Below are 15960 nucleotides of genomic sequence, written 5' to 3' on the forward strand. Positions count from 1 at the left end.
AACGTCTAAGAAGCAAATAAAGGCAAAAAGGTAAGATTCTAATGTAACTCTAACGACCAGAATTAATCAATTTTTCATGATAAAACACTCTGGAATCGAAGCACACTACAAAAGAAGTTTTAGAACAAAAGTTGTAGCAAATAAGTATCGAGAAAGATACAAAAATATGAAAATTTGCTGATTTTGAAATTTCTATCAAGATATCTGCTGTAACAGTTAAAATCAAACACACAGTATATAATAAAAAACACATGTTAGTTATGCAAAAATCTTTATTAAAACCTTAATACACTGAAAGTTTAATATTATAAAAATTATTTTTCGTCTTATTTTCTAGGTTTTATCTCAACATAATAATCGCCATCGATTCTTAAATCTAAACTATCAGTACTCAATTTAATCGGTTCGTCGTTCATTGTGACCAATCTGTACTTCACCAACAATTGAAATATGAACGTTTTAATTTCCATCATAGCAAGTCTCATTCCTATGCAACTCCTTGGTCCCACTCCAAACGGAATGAAAGTGTATGGATGTAAATGGTCCTTATTTTCGTCGCTGAAACGTTCTGGATCAAAAACGTACGGGTTCGAATAATATTTTGGGTCTCTCTGGATACCGGGTGCTGAGGCTTGAACTATATCACCCGGATTTAATACAATTCGTTTTTCTGATGGATTTATTGGCTCGATCACATAAGTTTTAGCACAAACTCGATCGCTCGCTAGTGCAGGTGGCCATAATCTTAAACTCTCTAAAAATTAAAATACGTTTAGATTATTTTAAGAATACAGTAAAACCTCGATTTAACATGATTAATACGGAGCTATACAATAAGTATAATAAGCCCGTTATATGAACAATTTTAAATTTGCGCTTTAAACTATTTGAATGAATAATTTTAATGCACACAAATTTGAACAGCTATCCACAAAGTTGTGTTCTTTATTAGATAGTTCTACTTTTAGATCAATAAAATATGCAACAATGTAGCGTTGAATAGCAACTAAAGCTAGAACTAACACTAGACCTAGAACTAGAAACATTCGAAATTTAAAACTTTCTAGTTCTAGGTCTAGTGTTAGTACCAGTGATGAGTTCCGGTGATTCCAGTGAGCTATAATGTTGGTTCTAGTTTTACTTCAATGAAAAATATACAACAATTTAAAGCTGAATAACAACTAAAACAAGAACAAACACTAGCATTAGAACTAACACTAGACCTAGAACGAGAAATATTCGGATTTTGCTGTTTTAAGAAACATACCGCTAAACCCGAATATTTCTAGGTCTAGTGTTAGCCCTACTCTTACAACAATCTAACACTGAATAACAACTAAAACTAGAACTAACCAAGGGCGTCGCCAAGGTGGCAGTTGCCTAAAATTATAAAGGAAGCTACTGCTGTTGCGGAGAAAGTCGGACTGGAGGAGGACATTACATCAATGCCGCGTATTATGGGGAAACAACGTCATAGAAGCAATCATCCAGCAGAAAGCCCTTCAGAATACTGGAAGAGGTCTTTAGTAATACCATACTTGGATTCAATTATCACCTCCCTTGAAGTACGTTTTGCTGAAGAAAACACGCAATCATTTGCATTATCTAAGTTACACCCTGCGCAGATGCAAAAGATGACAACTGAAAAATCTGAAACAAACTTGTGAATCTATTGCCCAGTTTTATGATTTACCGAACATAAAGAATGAAATCGAACTTTGGCAGCAATTGTGGCACGATAGGCTTAATCTAACAAATCTTACACTTGTTGATGTCCTAAACGAAACAAATTCCTTCTTTCCCGAAACGGAAAAAGCATTGAAAATTTTGATCGCTTTACCATGCACGACCTGTACAGCAGAGCGATCCTTTAGCAGCCTCAGAAGACTAAAAACATGGCTAAGAAGCACCATGGCAGAAGATCGCCTTAATGGTCTGGCCATGATGAGTGTACACAGACCTATAATAAATAAAAACCTTAATAATTTTAATGATAAAGTGGTTGAAAGTTTTGCAAAAAATCCCCGCAGGTTATGTTTTAATTAAATATTATTTTTGTTAAAATAAATAATTATTACTGTGTTTAAAAGTATGATTTAGTTATTGTGCTGTCGAGGGCTTGTGAAGTTTTATACATTGTTATCAGAACCGTTCTTATTACAATCGTCATCAAGGCAAAGACTTCCAAAGTGTAACGCTTCATGCTTTCGACTGTACCAGGCGTTCATATTTTTGATCCTCCATAATATTGCCCAATGCCCCCCCCCCCTTAGTCATAAGCTGGCGACGCCCTTGGAACTAACACTAGACCTAGAACTAGAAACATTCGGGTTATTTCTAGTTCCAGGTCTAGTGTTAGTTCTAGTTTTGCGAAAACGCCCTTCATTGGACCCCACCCTGTTGTGGACTACAAAAAAGCCACCTAAAACAAATAATCAGCAGTTGGGTGGTCTCAAAGGTAACCTTACGCTGGAAAGAACTTCCAGATCACAGACAAGCAAAGAGTATGATAACTCCGTCGCAAAACAAAACCAAAGAGGTTTTATGCCTCAGCAAAACTTGAAAGAATTGAAGGCGAATAAATCAAGTTTGACTAAATATGTTGAAACACAAATATTTGCAATGTTCTTATTGAGTAGCATTGCATATTGCTAAGATATGCAATATTATAAGATATTTAGCTAGATAAAAACCATGTAAAAACTTCTAACTTGCATTTATTTATATAAAGTCGCACTAGTTTCGGGTTACCCCATCATCAGCGACAAATGAAGCTATAATAGGTGTAGACTGAAAATCAAATGAAAGTAAAGCATTTTGCTATCTGATGGATAAACAAAATGAAGATAAAAGATGAAATAGGAATGGCGACGTTAAAAAGTGTGGAATGTTAAAACTTAGAAAAACGAGTAAATCTTTAAGATGTGTTGGTGGGATGAGATTTTTAGTCTCGCCTCATCTCATGCAAGTTAGAAGTTTTTAAATGGTTTTTATTTGATTATTAATCTTGCAACATGGATAACTCTTTCAATTTAGCTAGATATTGCTAAAATTAACAATATTCCTATGTCTGCTGACACAGGCTACACACTGCTATACAACAGTAAGCAGTTATTTAGCATTTCAAATGACCTGAAGTTACAACTAATTGAAAAATTGGAACATTCACCATATTATGCCTCACAGTTAGATGAATCCACATATTTTTCAAGTAATACTATATTGATAGTATACGTAACATACATTAATTTTGAGTTGTCAAATTGGGCAACTATCGCATAAAAATATAGTAAAAACCCACTGCATTCTTCATCGTTAACAGTTGGTATCCAAGAATATAAATGAAGAATTATACACAGTTTTAGATCACTGTGTGAAAATTGTGAATCATATTGGTAATAGCGCAGTTTGATCTCGAGTTTTACTACTAGATTCACATATGTTGGCTTTTGAAGGAGAAGATACTGAAAACATTTTTTGACGTAAGAACCGAAATAGAAATACTCTTAAATGACCAACATTCATCTACTAGCAGAGCGCTTCAAAAACAATGCATGGCTTGCAAAGGTTGCTTACCTTGCTGATATTTTTGTTATTTATTGCATTAACATTATCGATGTAAGGGCGCATGACTAAACTAATTACCTGCAACAAGAAAGTTGAATTTTTTATCAAAAAATTTAATATTTGAAGAGGTTGACTAGATACTGGGAGAATTTGATGTTATCTTCAAATCGAAAACAATTGTTAAATGCGGTTAGTACGACCACAACTCTAAACGATTTCAAGAAGTAAAACCTTAAATTACAACAAGACTACAACACATTCTCTTTCTTAAAACTTGCTTAAGAGTAGATCTAAAACCAAATTTTACAAAACACAAATACCAATCAAATATAACAAAAAAAAACACAAAAGATAATCAAGAAAACAATAAAAAACGGAATAACAAAACACTACATAAAAGTCAACAAGAATAATATCAAAATTTATTACTTATATTAAGAAATGACATTAAGATACCATTATATGGAAATCAAAGAAATGATAGATAACATTAAAATATAAGTACGAAGGCTTTCACGGCCGGTGTGAATTAAACTAAAATTACTGGTTCGAAGTGAACCAGTTTCTGAAGAAGGTTGCAACATGGCATCCGAAACGTCAAACCTTTTATTAAAAGACGCACGGCAAAACCCGAAAGTTTCTAGTGTTAGTTCTAGTTTTAGTTCTAATTTTATTTTAACATTAAAATAATCCAAAGGACAAGAACAGCACGAGAATGAACAAATAAAATGAAGAAACTGAAGACACTGCGAGCCGATCAAATGACTCACCATCAAGAAGTATTACATTTAATCAACAAGAAATAGAAATACTTAACAAAGGTCATAAATATGCCATACATACATCACCAAACTACAGAAAAACGGCAATAGAAATGGAAGCAATAATCAAAGACCATCAACAAACACTAATAAGAGAAGAAACAAAAACAATAAGAAGAAGAGAAAGCGAAGGAAGACGAAACAGACAAAATAAGAAGAAAGAAACATAAAAACTATAAAGGATATAAAACGAAAAATGAAAGAAGAAGACATTATATGTACTAAAGGTCATAAAAAATGCAGGTATATTATTTATGTATAAGAAAGATTATCTAGAAAAGACCCAAAAATTCCTTAATGAGAATGGATTCAAAATAAATAAAAAGAACCCCATAAATAAATTTCACAGTCACTTTAACAAAATTATAACAAAAGCTAAAATAACACTAGAACAATTTAATATGAATCTCAAAAATGCCTCGTCTATACTTCCAAAACTCCACAAAGTAAGCCATCGATTCCAGCACTTATAAAATATCAAAATTTCTAATGAACATATTTAAGGATATTACTGATTTTAACCCAGTACATACAATAAAGAATTGTAATGAACTCATCACTTGGTTAAAAAACACATATATCACAGAACAACATACAATACTTTCCTTTGACATTGTCAATCTACAGTATGTCCCCGGATCGAGTTACAAAGAGGAAAAAAAATTTTATTACTGAATTTTCAAACTTATCTCAGCATAAATAATGCGTCGGATATATTCAAACCACTAAATCGCACGAATTTTATATTCTAATTATAAAAGTTAACTAATTATTCCCATTTTTATGTAAATATTGGACCTTTTTTCTAAACTAAAAATTTTTCAAAGTTTAATTTATGATATGTAACCATAGAAGAGTGATGTAAATCCAAATTCTACACTCTCTAGACGAAGTCAACATTTCAAAAATGTAAATGTGTGGTGTGCTATAAGCTATAACATATCACGGGGTAATTGGGCCATATTTCTTCGACGAAAATGTAAATCAACAGAAATACTTGGATATGTTACAAAATTATTTTAATGAACAACTTGATGAATTATCCTTAAATTTTATACGGTCAATGTACTTTCAGCGAGACGGTTGCCTAGTTCACCATCATACATTGTGACCGAATGGTCTTATTTTATGACCAGCACATAGTCCTGATCTTACAATTATGGATTTTTATTTTTGGGGACGATTGAAAAAAAATTGTTTACAGTGAACCACTACAAGGCAATGCAGAACTTTTAAAACCACTGACGGAAATTCGTAATTCTTTCAAAGAATTTAGAACTTGTCTTCAAATGTGTGCCGAATAGTTGATTTGTTCACTTACAAACTTACATAGTGTGTTATTACATACATTTAGATTTAAAATATTTTATTCAATTATTTAGCCATATTTTAATTTGATTTGTCCGTATATTTTTCACTAACATAAGTTGTAACTTTTATGGTTTCTATGATTACATATCATAAATTGAACTTGCAAATTTTTCAATTTAGAAAAAAGTCGAATTTTTACATAAAAATGGGAATAATTGGTTAACTTCTATAGCGATTTAGTGGTTTGAACATATCCGGCGCATTATTTATGCTGAAATAAGTTTGAAAAATCAGTAACACAATTTTTTTTCCTCTTTGTAACTCGATCCGGGGACATACTGTATATACAAATATACCGACAAACGAGACATTAGATATAATAAAGAACATCTTGAATGAAAAATTAAATAACCAAACAAACAGTATTTTCCAAATTTGCCTACAACAAAATTTCTGTACATTTAACATCTACTATTATAATGAAGGCCTTCCCATGGGAACACCACTCAGTGGCTTAATTGCAGATATATTCTTAGATAAACTAGAGAGAGACAAAATAATTAACGACGAAAACCCATTTAATAAACATATTACCATAGTATATTACACTTTGGAAAAGATATGTCGATGACATATTCATAATTATTAACACGAAAAACAAAAATATCATAAAGAATATTCACAACTACATCAACTACTCACTTCAAAAAAAAAATCCTCTTGTAGGGTAAGAAGAGGAAAAAGATAATAAAATAAACTTCCTAGACCTAACAATTAAGGGTAGGCACACACGGTCGATTTTTAGTCGACCGTGTGTGTTTAGCACGATGGACATAAATGTATTAAGTTTAATGTAGGTACACACACAACACAACTGCAAATCAACTCGATTTTTTAATCAAAAGGAGTCGATGTGCACTTATGATTAAAAAGTTGTGCAACTATCGTACAACTGCGATAATGCCAAAGCTTCATATTGAAGCGCACACACAGTCGATAGTTGAGATGAGGTCTTTAGGAATTTAGGTTGCTCGCGCAAATTTAGTGAGAGTTGAAGTGTTTTCTCTAGTATAACATAAATCAATTACTATTTTAGTTTCCCTCAATTATTTTATATACTATACTAAACACAGTGTGTTAATTAATTATCGTACCCAACGTCATCATTGCAAGTATACAACCAATATCACAGTGCAATACGCATCATACGCAAATCGCGTATTGCAATACCAATATTGTGATATTGGTTGCATACTTGCAATGATGAGGTAATTCAATTACATTATTTTAAAAATTTGAATTATTTCCCGGTATTATTCAATATTCAATTCAATATAAATACAAGTTGTTTCGAAATCGATATGTGTGTACATACAACACGATTTATGAACAACTAAATAGTTTCGTCGGTTATAAATTGATAATTCATCGCGATTTCAAACCAATCCAACTAAACTGTTTCGTCGATGAATAATCGACCGTGTGTACCTACCCTAACACAACTGAAAATAACTTTCAATTTGACATTTATAGAAAACCTACACAGTCGGATACAGTAATACCATATCACTCAATTCACGAATACTCGCAAAAAACAGCCTCATTTAAATCATACATCGAACGTGCACACTCGACAAATAGCCCAGATAGCTTGAAGAAAGAAATAGAAACTATAAAACAAATAAGCAATAAGAACGATTTCCGAATAGAGCTAATTGACAAAATGATTAAAAAACAACAAAATAACAACAACCCCAAAAACCTTACTACTTTAAACATAATCCAAGAAGAAAACCCTAAAATATATAGAAGTATAAAATATCAAGGCAACTTTTTTAAGAAACTGAAAAAATATTTAAAAAATACGACAAGCAACTAACAGCAAAATGCAATAATACAATAGGACAGCTCACTCATATATTCGTATATTAAACAACAAGTTTCGTAAGCACGCTTGAAATGCACGAATTCAAGTTGATAAACGAGTAGCGAAGCCACGAGTTTTTTAATGAATGAGTGCTTTAAGTCTTATGAAACGTGTTTTTTATGCTATTTTTTGTAATTCGCGTTTTTATACTTTTTTTTAACAAAAATAAAGTAAATTTTGGCAATGTAGGGAAATAGGTATGTAACAGTTGGTAACACTGGAACACTTGAAAATAGAAACTTTGAATTGACAATTAGAAACTGTCAAAACACAAAATATATTCACCTGAAAAAAATGTTTGATGTACACCTCCCAAAATAAGAGAAATTGCTCAATGTCCTCATCATTGTGGACCTTATATTCGATGCTAAGAACGTGTTTAAACATCCATAGACAAAAATTGTTACATTGACAACTAGAAAAATTAATGACCCAATGTCACCAACTTGAACTGGTTCTATAAAATGTTACTAAAATCTCATTACAGCATCGGATGCTGTAAGGAGTCTCATTACAGCACCCGTTTGAGTACTGTTATAGCTTCCATTACCGTAGCGAATTACAAAAATAAATTAAATAACAACGGAGTTTATAAACTCGAATGTGACACATGCAAGCCGACATATACAGGTATCCCGTATCTTCCGGATTAGAGTATTATACGGTTAAAGATACATTATTTTGAAGCGATTTTTCTAACAGCACGAGAACTGTTTAAAGTCGTCCAATAGCGATGCACAGAAAGAGAAATAAACACGTAAGAAACGAGTTTAGAACGGCACGGCTGACCGGCAATAGGTGGGACTGATTTACGATCTCGTATTGGACGACTTTAAACAGTTCCCGTGCGGTTATTATAAACATTTCGAAAAATTTTGATTACAAAAATCGCCTCAGAATAATGTATCCTTCAACCGTATAATTCAACCGCACTAAAGACAAGAATAAAACAAACAAAACACGACCTCAGTCCAATTTCGGAAAACATCTAAAAGATAATGCATCCCATACATTTGACGAAAATGACAACGCTACGATAATATACACCATAGAAACAAAGGGAATACACTCGAAGTGCTGGAAAATTATTAAATCAATAAATTTAGACACAACAACCCACAGGGAGAATGTTTAAGTAGTTCTGGTGTATGTTCCACAGACAGGACGTCACGCCTTTATTTCTTTATGTAGGTAAGATAAAGGCGCGACGTACTGTCTAGAACGCACCATCTTTTCCGATTGGACGAAACCCTCCTCTCAACTTTACTACATTTTTTTGCCTTAACTTAAGGCACGAATGAAATGAAGAAGATTGCGATCGTGAAATTCTGTGAAATTATGCAGAATCGATGTGATCGCAATCCATGCTTTATTCCTAATATTTTATTTTCTGATGAAGCCGCATTTTGCCTAAATGGGACAGTAAATAGGCATAATTACCGATATTGGAGCAGAGAAAACCCTCGCTGGATGCACGATGAACATACCCAATACCCACAAAAATAAGTGTATGGGCAGGCATAATTCGAAATAAAATCATTGGTCCCTCTTTCTTTGATGGCTCTTTAAATGGGGAAAGATGTTTAACCTTTTTGAGAAATCAACTAATGCCTATCCTCATAGAAACTTTTTCTATTACTAACGACCCCACACTTCTCACGTTCTGTACGCGAATTTTTAAATACCAGTTTTTCAGAGAGATGGATTGGCAGACGAGGTCCAATAGAAGGGTCCCCAAGATATTCGCGCAATTCATTAGTCAAAAAAATTTAGTAACATTTTGATACAAATGCGAAATGAATACCATACTACCATTTGCAACAACATATTTAGCGGCAAGAAGTGTTTCAGCTGTTATGCTTATCTCAAAAAATCTCTGAAATGTATTTTATTTGAGAAAATCTACGCCGAAACTTTGTTCCATTTTCTATAAGTTATTATCCCCTCTTTTAATATCTTATGAGTAGGGCTCGGATTTTATGCAAAATGCATCTTCTTTATTTTCTGGAATATTTTTTCAAAATTGGTTTCTGGGCGAATTACATAAAAATAAGGTAGATGGTACAATAAAAAAATTGCATATTTTGCATATTTTTACAATTTTTTTGATTGTTGCATAAATTAGCCTTTTACTGCATATTTTCACATATTTTGTCATTTTACTAGATTTGTTTCTTGTTGCTTAATAAAATAAATATAATGACTGCTTGATTTTTAAATATGCGAACATACCTTTTAGTTTAAAGCACAATACAGGATATTTTAAGGAAATACCCAACCATAGTTCTGTGGCTGTGTTCAGTGTGTGTGAACATTAATCTACCAATCTCTAACAACAATGCCTAAAGTGTCTTGTATCCCAGTGGATAAAAAGTTATTCCGAACTAAATTTAAATAATCTTGTGCCAAAGTTGTAAGTATTTTTTTAAAAATTATGTTGTATCGTTTTAGCCAACGATTTAAGCTAAAAATTAGAGTTTTCAGAGGAGTTGCCAATGGTTTGTTCCGAAATTGTATTTCTCATAGACTTTTACACTAGGAGTTAAAAAAATAGAAAACTGTTAAATTAAAACTAAATAAAACTATATTAAATTTGATGTCCCATCTTCTTGGAATATGTTTTTACATATGTTTCTAGACAATCGACAATAAAAAATACGAATCTGTTTTATAGTCTCAGAATTAAATTTTCTTCTGTTAGAGTATCTATGGCTAACTTTTTTAATTATTCTTTTTTAAGATAACATGTGAGAGGAAGAAAATAAATAGAACAATATAGAAAAAGTGCAAAACATATACAAAAATGTGATAGAAATAGATTGATAACAACTATAAAAAAGGTATATGTTTGCATATTTCCACATATTTTTGCATATTTTGAATAAAAAGCTTACATATTTATGCGCATATTTCCTATAATATGACTGCATAAAAATTCGAGCTCTACTTATGAGTCACATTAAAATTTTATTGATATTGTTGGGTCGCTATTTAAAAAAGTTTGTGGAACGCTAGTTTAAATGGTGGGTAACCAAAATTACGCGAATGTTATTTTAGTTGCATGATAATTTAAATTGATTAGTTTTTATTTCCGGATTCATTTATAATAATTGCTGGGAAAATATCATTAGGTCATGGAACACTGAAATGATTATAAAACACCTCTCATAAATTAAATATAACCTTGTAAATATCTAAACAAGCAATTAGATTTGTTTTTTTTTTACCTGTAACGACTTGTTCGATGTATTTCATTTTCATTAGACCTTCGTAAGTAATTTTGCCCCCGTTTTCTTGTAAAGTCTCGTCGATTTCATCGTGTAATTTCGCTTGAACATCTGGATTTCGCGCTATTTCATACAGACAAAATGATAAAGCTGATGAGACGGTGTCAAATCCGGCGAATAAAAATACAAACGCCTGACAAACGATTTCTTCATTAGTTAAACTTAAGTCGTTTCCTGCGGCTTGCATTTTTTTCTTTTCTTCGATTAATAAAGAAATCATATCGGGTCGATATATTCCTTTTTCTTCACGAACTCGAATCGTTTCCAAAATGATTGATGTGAAGAATTCTCGAACTTCTGCAGTATTTAAAGAAACTCCAAGTGTTGTTGTTAACCCTGGTAAAATTGAATATAGAAAAAGTATAATTTTTTCTCGAAGTCCGACTGATGAAAATTTCTTGGACATTTCATAAAAATCATTTGATTTGTTATTAATCGAATCAGTTTTAATACCGTAAGCGACAGTAGCGATTGTATCATTTGTAAATCTTGTGCAAGTATCTTTTATTCCAATTTTTGTAATATTATTTTTCAAAAAATAATCGGTGTAAATATCGACAGTTTCAACGATAGCTGAAAAAAGTATTCGCATTTTATTGGCGGTGAATGATGGGCTTAATGTCGATCTCATGTGCCTCCATTCAGCTCCTTTTAATAAAAACAAATTTTTGCTCCATAAAGGGTCTGCGCCGTCGGGAACAAACGGAATGTGCGCAGGAAAATGATCAAAATCTTTTACAAAAATTGACTTTATTAATTCAGGGTCGCGAATTATTAAAACTGGGGTAAGATAATTATAAAATCCCATATAACTTGAAATAAAATTAATTTATCAGACGTTAAAATAATAAATTAAAACAATTACCGTTTAGTTGGAAAAGCTTCATAAAATTTTTGCATTAGCGTATAAAACGATTCTTTTTTTAAATCACAACTCATCACATTTCCAAACAAAAAGTTTGGTTTAATGTAGTCTACGCCTTTTTCTTCAAAATGTTGATATATCCTCCTTATTTTATAAAAAGCAAGCGACAAAACGAACACTAAAATCGTAATTATCCAAAACATTTTAAACGTTTGTTTTTAATAACAACATAAACAGTTTGAAGGTTTGTTAGGAATTGAGTTATGTTTGTGGGATGCCTTCTATTAAGTAGGTATCCTTGACGTCGAGTGGAAAACAATTCAAGGTTTTTGTTCGATTGGTTAAAGCGGCAAAAGCTATTTTTAAAACAACATGCAAGAAGTGGGAGGAGAAATAAATTATATCAACAAGTTTTGTTATTTAAGTTAATTTCTTGATATCAATATCATTTTCCATGAACTTTTGTTTTGTGTCACTTAGTGCAATGTTTATATTTAACAATTTATAAATTTAATATTTATATTTATTTATATTTAGAAAACATCAAAACATATTTCTAAATTATATTTAATGCCGAAATAAAAAATTGAATTATTATAAATTATCTGCCAAACAAATTGTAACACCTCGAGAGAGCTAAGTTATAAAGTTGAAATTTTTACAAGTAATTTTAAAATAATTTATGCTAATAAAATGTTACTGCGACGCAAGCTCTGAATGAGATGATCCGAGGATTGTTGTAGATGACGACAAAGTTCCTGCAAGCTGTTTGCTGCTTGTGGTAAACGTCTTATATAGCGACCCATCATATCCTATACATAGCTCGATCGGGTTTAAATCCGGAAAGCGAAAGTTCTGACAGATGTGGACAATATTAGGTCGGTCGTTATCCTGCTAAAACATGTTTAGCCTGGGTATCGGTATGCATTTAAACTGCTAAGGATGACAACTTGAGGTGACTTATACTCCAACGATATAGCACCCCATACGTCAATTTAAAAAAACTAAAAATTAACATCATTTAACATTTCGATTATTATAAATCTCTGAGAAATTCTACCAACTCGTCTGTGCTTACTGGTGTGAAGTTATCCATAAATCCCAGCAATAAACTTAAAACATTAATAATTCCGTAACCAATACGATTTGGATAACCAAATTTCACACACAGGTCACTCTTACCCTCAAGAACAGCTAACCACCCCCATTTGGTAAAAAAAAAATTTTCAACCCTCACCTCCGAAAAAGGTATGTTTTCGCCCTTTGTTTTCGATGGGCACCTTCGAATTAAACGAAATTCTATCACATAATAGAACACACTTCTAAGTATTTTTATCAATTTTCAAAACACCGTAAGCCCTAACGGTTTTCGAGGAAAAAAATCATTATTATAAACCGCGGATGGGACTTTAGGGGTGAATTTGACCCCGATGGGCACTTCTGAAATTTATGAAATTTTAGGATGATTTAGAGTATGCCTTTAGCAATTGAAATCAACCATCCAAACACCGTAAGGTATAACGGTTTCCGAGAATAAAAATTTGTTATTAGACACTATAGGTACACAGCGCGGCGCGGACTTTGGGGGTGAATTTGACCCGGTTGGGCACCTCCAAAATTGATGAAATTTTAGGATGATTTAGAGGATGCCTTTAGCAATTGAAATCAACCATCCAAACACCGTAAGGTATAACGGTTTCCGAGAAAAAAAATTTGTTATTAGACACTATAGGTACACAGCGCGGCGTGGACTTTGGGGGTGAATTTGACCCCGTTGGGCACCTCCAAAATTGATGAAATTTTAGGATGATTTAAAGGATGCCTTTAGCGATTTAAATCGACCGTCAAAACACCGACCACGGCTTCAGAGAAACAATTTCGTTATTAAATTGTACACGTATGTAGAGCAGATAGTAGGTGCCTTTAGCGATTTTAATAGATTATGAAAACTGCGAAACTCTTAATATTTCATGGAAAAAATAAATTTTGTTAAGAAAGGCATTTTGTAGTTTTATAGGCTTTTAGTCGTTACTGGCAAAGGGTAAGAACTCCGCCACGTGCAGTTACAAAAGGCGCAGGTATTAAGGAAAAAATATGTCCATATTTTTTGCATTATAAGTGCATTCCGGGAAAATAGTTGCCGACTTATTCGGTGTTGTTTTAGAGCGTCATACACATTTTTTAGATTTTGCCAGAAGGGTGAGGAGTAAACTTATAATATATAAAGATTCCTCAGCTATTGCAGAGATCAGCTGTTCTAGTTATCTCTTGTTAAAACCAATGACCAGTGAAGATGTCGACGAAATTACTGTTTTTGGGTGATAGTAATTTTTGCCGAATGCTACGTACTAGAAGTAACTACAAAGTAAGTATTTGTTCTAACAGATGTGAAATTAATTCCTACTAATGGTATATATTTTAGGACGACAATCAAAACAGACAAGCAACGGAAAATATTTCCTCGACTTAGCAGTAGCCGGTCAAACAATACTAAAACTTTTGCGGCGCGCAAAGTGTATTCCAAAAACATGTTCGCCTTGGTTTTGTGGAGATATTGTTGAACGTCATATCGTTATAATGATAAGAACTAAAGATATACTCCATAAAACATCACCATCCCAACTGAAGTCCCAATATTCTCACCTCTTCCGCTTCCTTGTTTCCTTAAATCCTAAAGGAATACAAATTTGCACAATTCCTCCCTACAAAAACTTCGAGTCTGTGAACGTAAGATATTATAACTTCTATGTCATGCTATAAATAAATACTCTCCATGCCTTTATAGGAAATCAATCATTACATTCGACGGTTTTGTGCTGAAAAGCAAATCAATTGTACCGACATTGAAGCAATTGTTAACAGAACCATGATGGAAGGGTAACAAAACGTAAAAATGTTTCTTTTCTTATGTATTTATACAAATTTCTACACAGGGATGGCATTTACTTAAATGAACAAGGGTTGGAAACGGTCTGGAATGCGGTACAAGTAATTATAATCATATTCTCAATCCATTACACAATTTAATTATAAGTAAAACAGATTAATATAATAAATTTCTTTCTCTATCAAAAGTTTTTTTTCTATCAAAAGTCCACCCTCCAAAACATCCTAAAATTTCATAAATTTCAGAAGTGCCCATCGGGGTCAAATTCACCCCTAAAGTCCCATCCGCGGTTTACAATACTGATTTTTTTTCTCGAAAACCGTTAGGGATTACGGTGTTTTGAAAATTGATAAAAATACTTAGAAGTGTGTTCTATTATGTGGTAAAATTTCGTTTAATTCGAAGGTGCCCATCAGGGCAAAAACATCCCTTTTTCGGGGGTGAGGGTTGAAAAATTTTTTTTTACCAAGTGTTGGTGGTTAGCTGTTCTTGAGGGTAAGAGTGACCTATGTGTGAAATTTGGTTACCCAAATCGTATTGGTTACGGAATTATTAATGTTTTAAGTTTATTGCTGGGATTTATGAATAACTTCATACCAGTTCTGTGCTTCGCAAAAAGCGCGCATTTCTTACACACCTATTTTCTGAAAACGATTCTCGCAAATTATGGAGTTCTTTTAAATCCCTGGGTAGTGATGTAAAGGGTAATATTACCGAGGAAATGTTACCGGTAATTTTAATATTTAATATTACCGTGGCCCGTGGCAAGCGACAAGCGATATTTTGTAAATAATCTTCATCATAATTAGTGACATTATTGTTATAAAAGGTGTTGTTTATAACTATCAGTGCGATTCCTATTAAATAACTGTAATTGTTTTGCCTTGTTATGTGATATTTGAACTTTTAAGTCTAGATATTTTTAAGTTGAGCTCTTCCCGAAATGCATGATGTTTATTTTGTAGTTGCGATAATATGGTTAAGCCGAAGAGTGATGTTTGGAGATACTACGATCTTAAAGATAAAGACAACTATTTCTGTAAATATTGTAAAACCTCCTTTAAAAGAAATGCTATCAGACAATTCCAACATTTGCTAAAATGTGTCAAAATACCTGAAAATGTAGTACAAATTCTTAAAAAAGGGAAATTGCCTATAATAAATATTTCCAGTAGTAACAATAACACCACGCCAAGTTCAACCGAGGTATTAAAAGATAGTGATGCTGATGATACTGATACTACCTCTCAGCAGGGGCAGGGAGAATCTTTAGACTCAGAAATTGCTTCACTAGT

The 15960-nt window shown here is 32.5% G+C and overlaps 1 protein-coding gene across 1 annotated transcript; it reads right to left on the reverse strand.

The window, feature by feature from the left end:
* Window positions 1–254: 254 nt before the first annotated feature.
* On the reverse strand, window positions 255–12181 carry LOC111428677 (cytochrome P450 9e2-like). Its single transcript, XM_023064322.2, has 3 exons — window positions 11779–12181; window positions 10854–11725; window positions 255–754 (listed from the first exon to the last, which is right to left on the reverse strand). Exons 1-3 carry the CDS (start codon window positions 11979–11981, stop codon window positions 327–329), a joined length of 1503 nt encoding a protein of 500 aa, XP_022920090.1. The 5' UTR covers window positions 11982–12181; the 3' UTR covers window positions 255–326.
* Between the last annotated feature and the right edge of the window lie 3779 nt (window positions 12182–15960).

The sequence above is a fragment of the Onthophagus taurus genome, chromosome 7 (assembly GCF_036711975.1).
Source record: "Onthophagus taurus isolate NC chromosome 7, IU_Otau_3.0, whole genome shotgun sequence".
In the NCBI taxonomy this organism is placed as follows: Eukaryota; Metazoa; Arthropoda; class Insecta; order Coleoptera; family Scarabaeidae; genus Onthophagus; species Onthophagus taurus.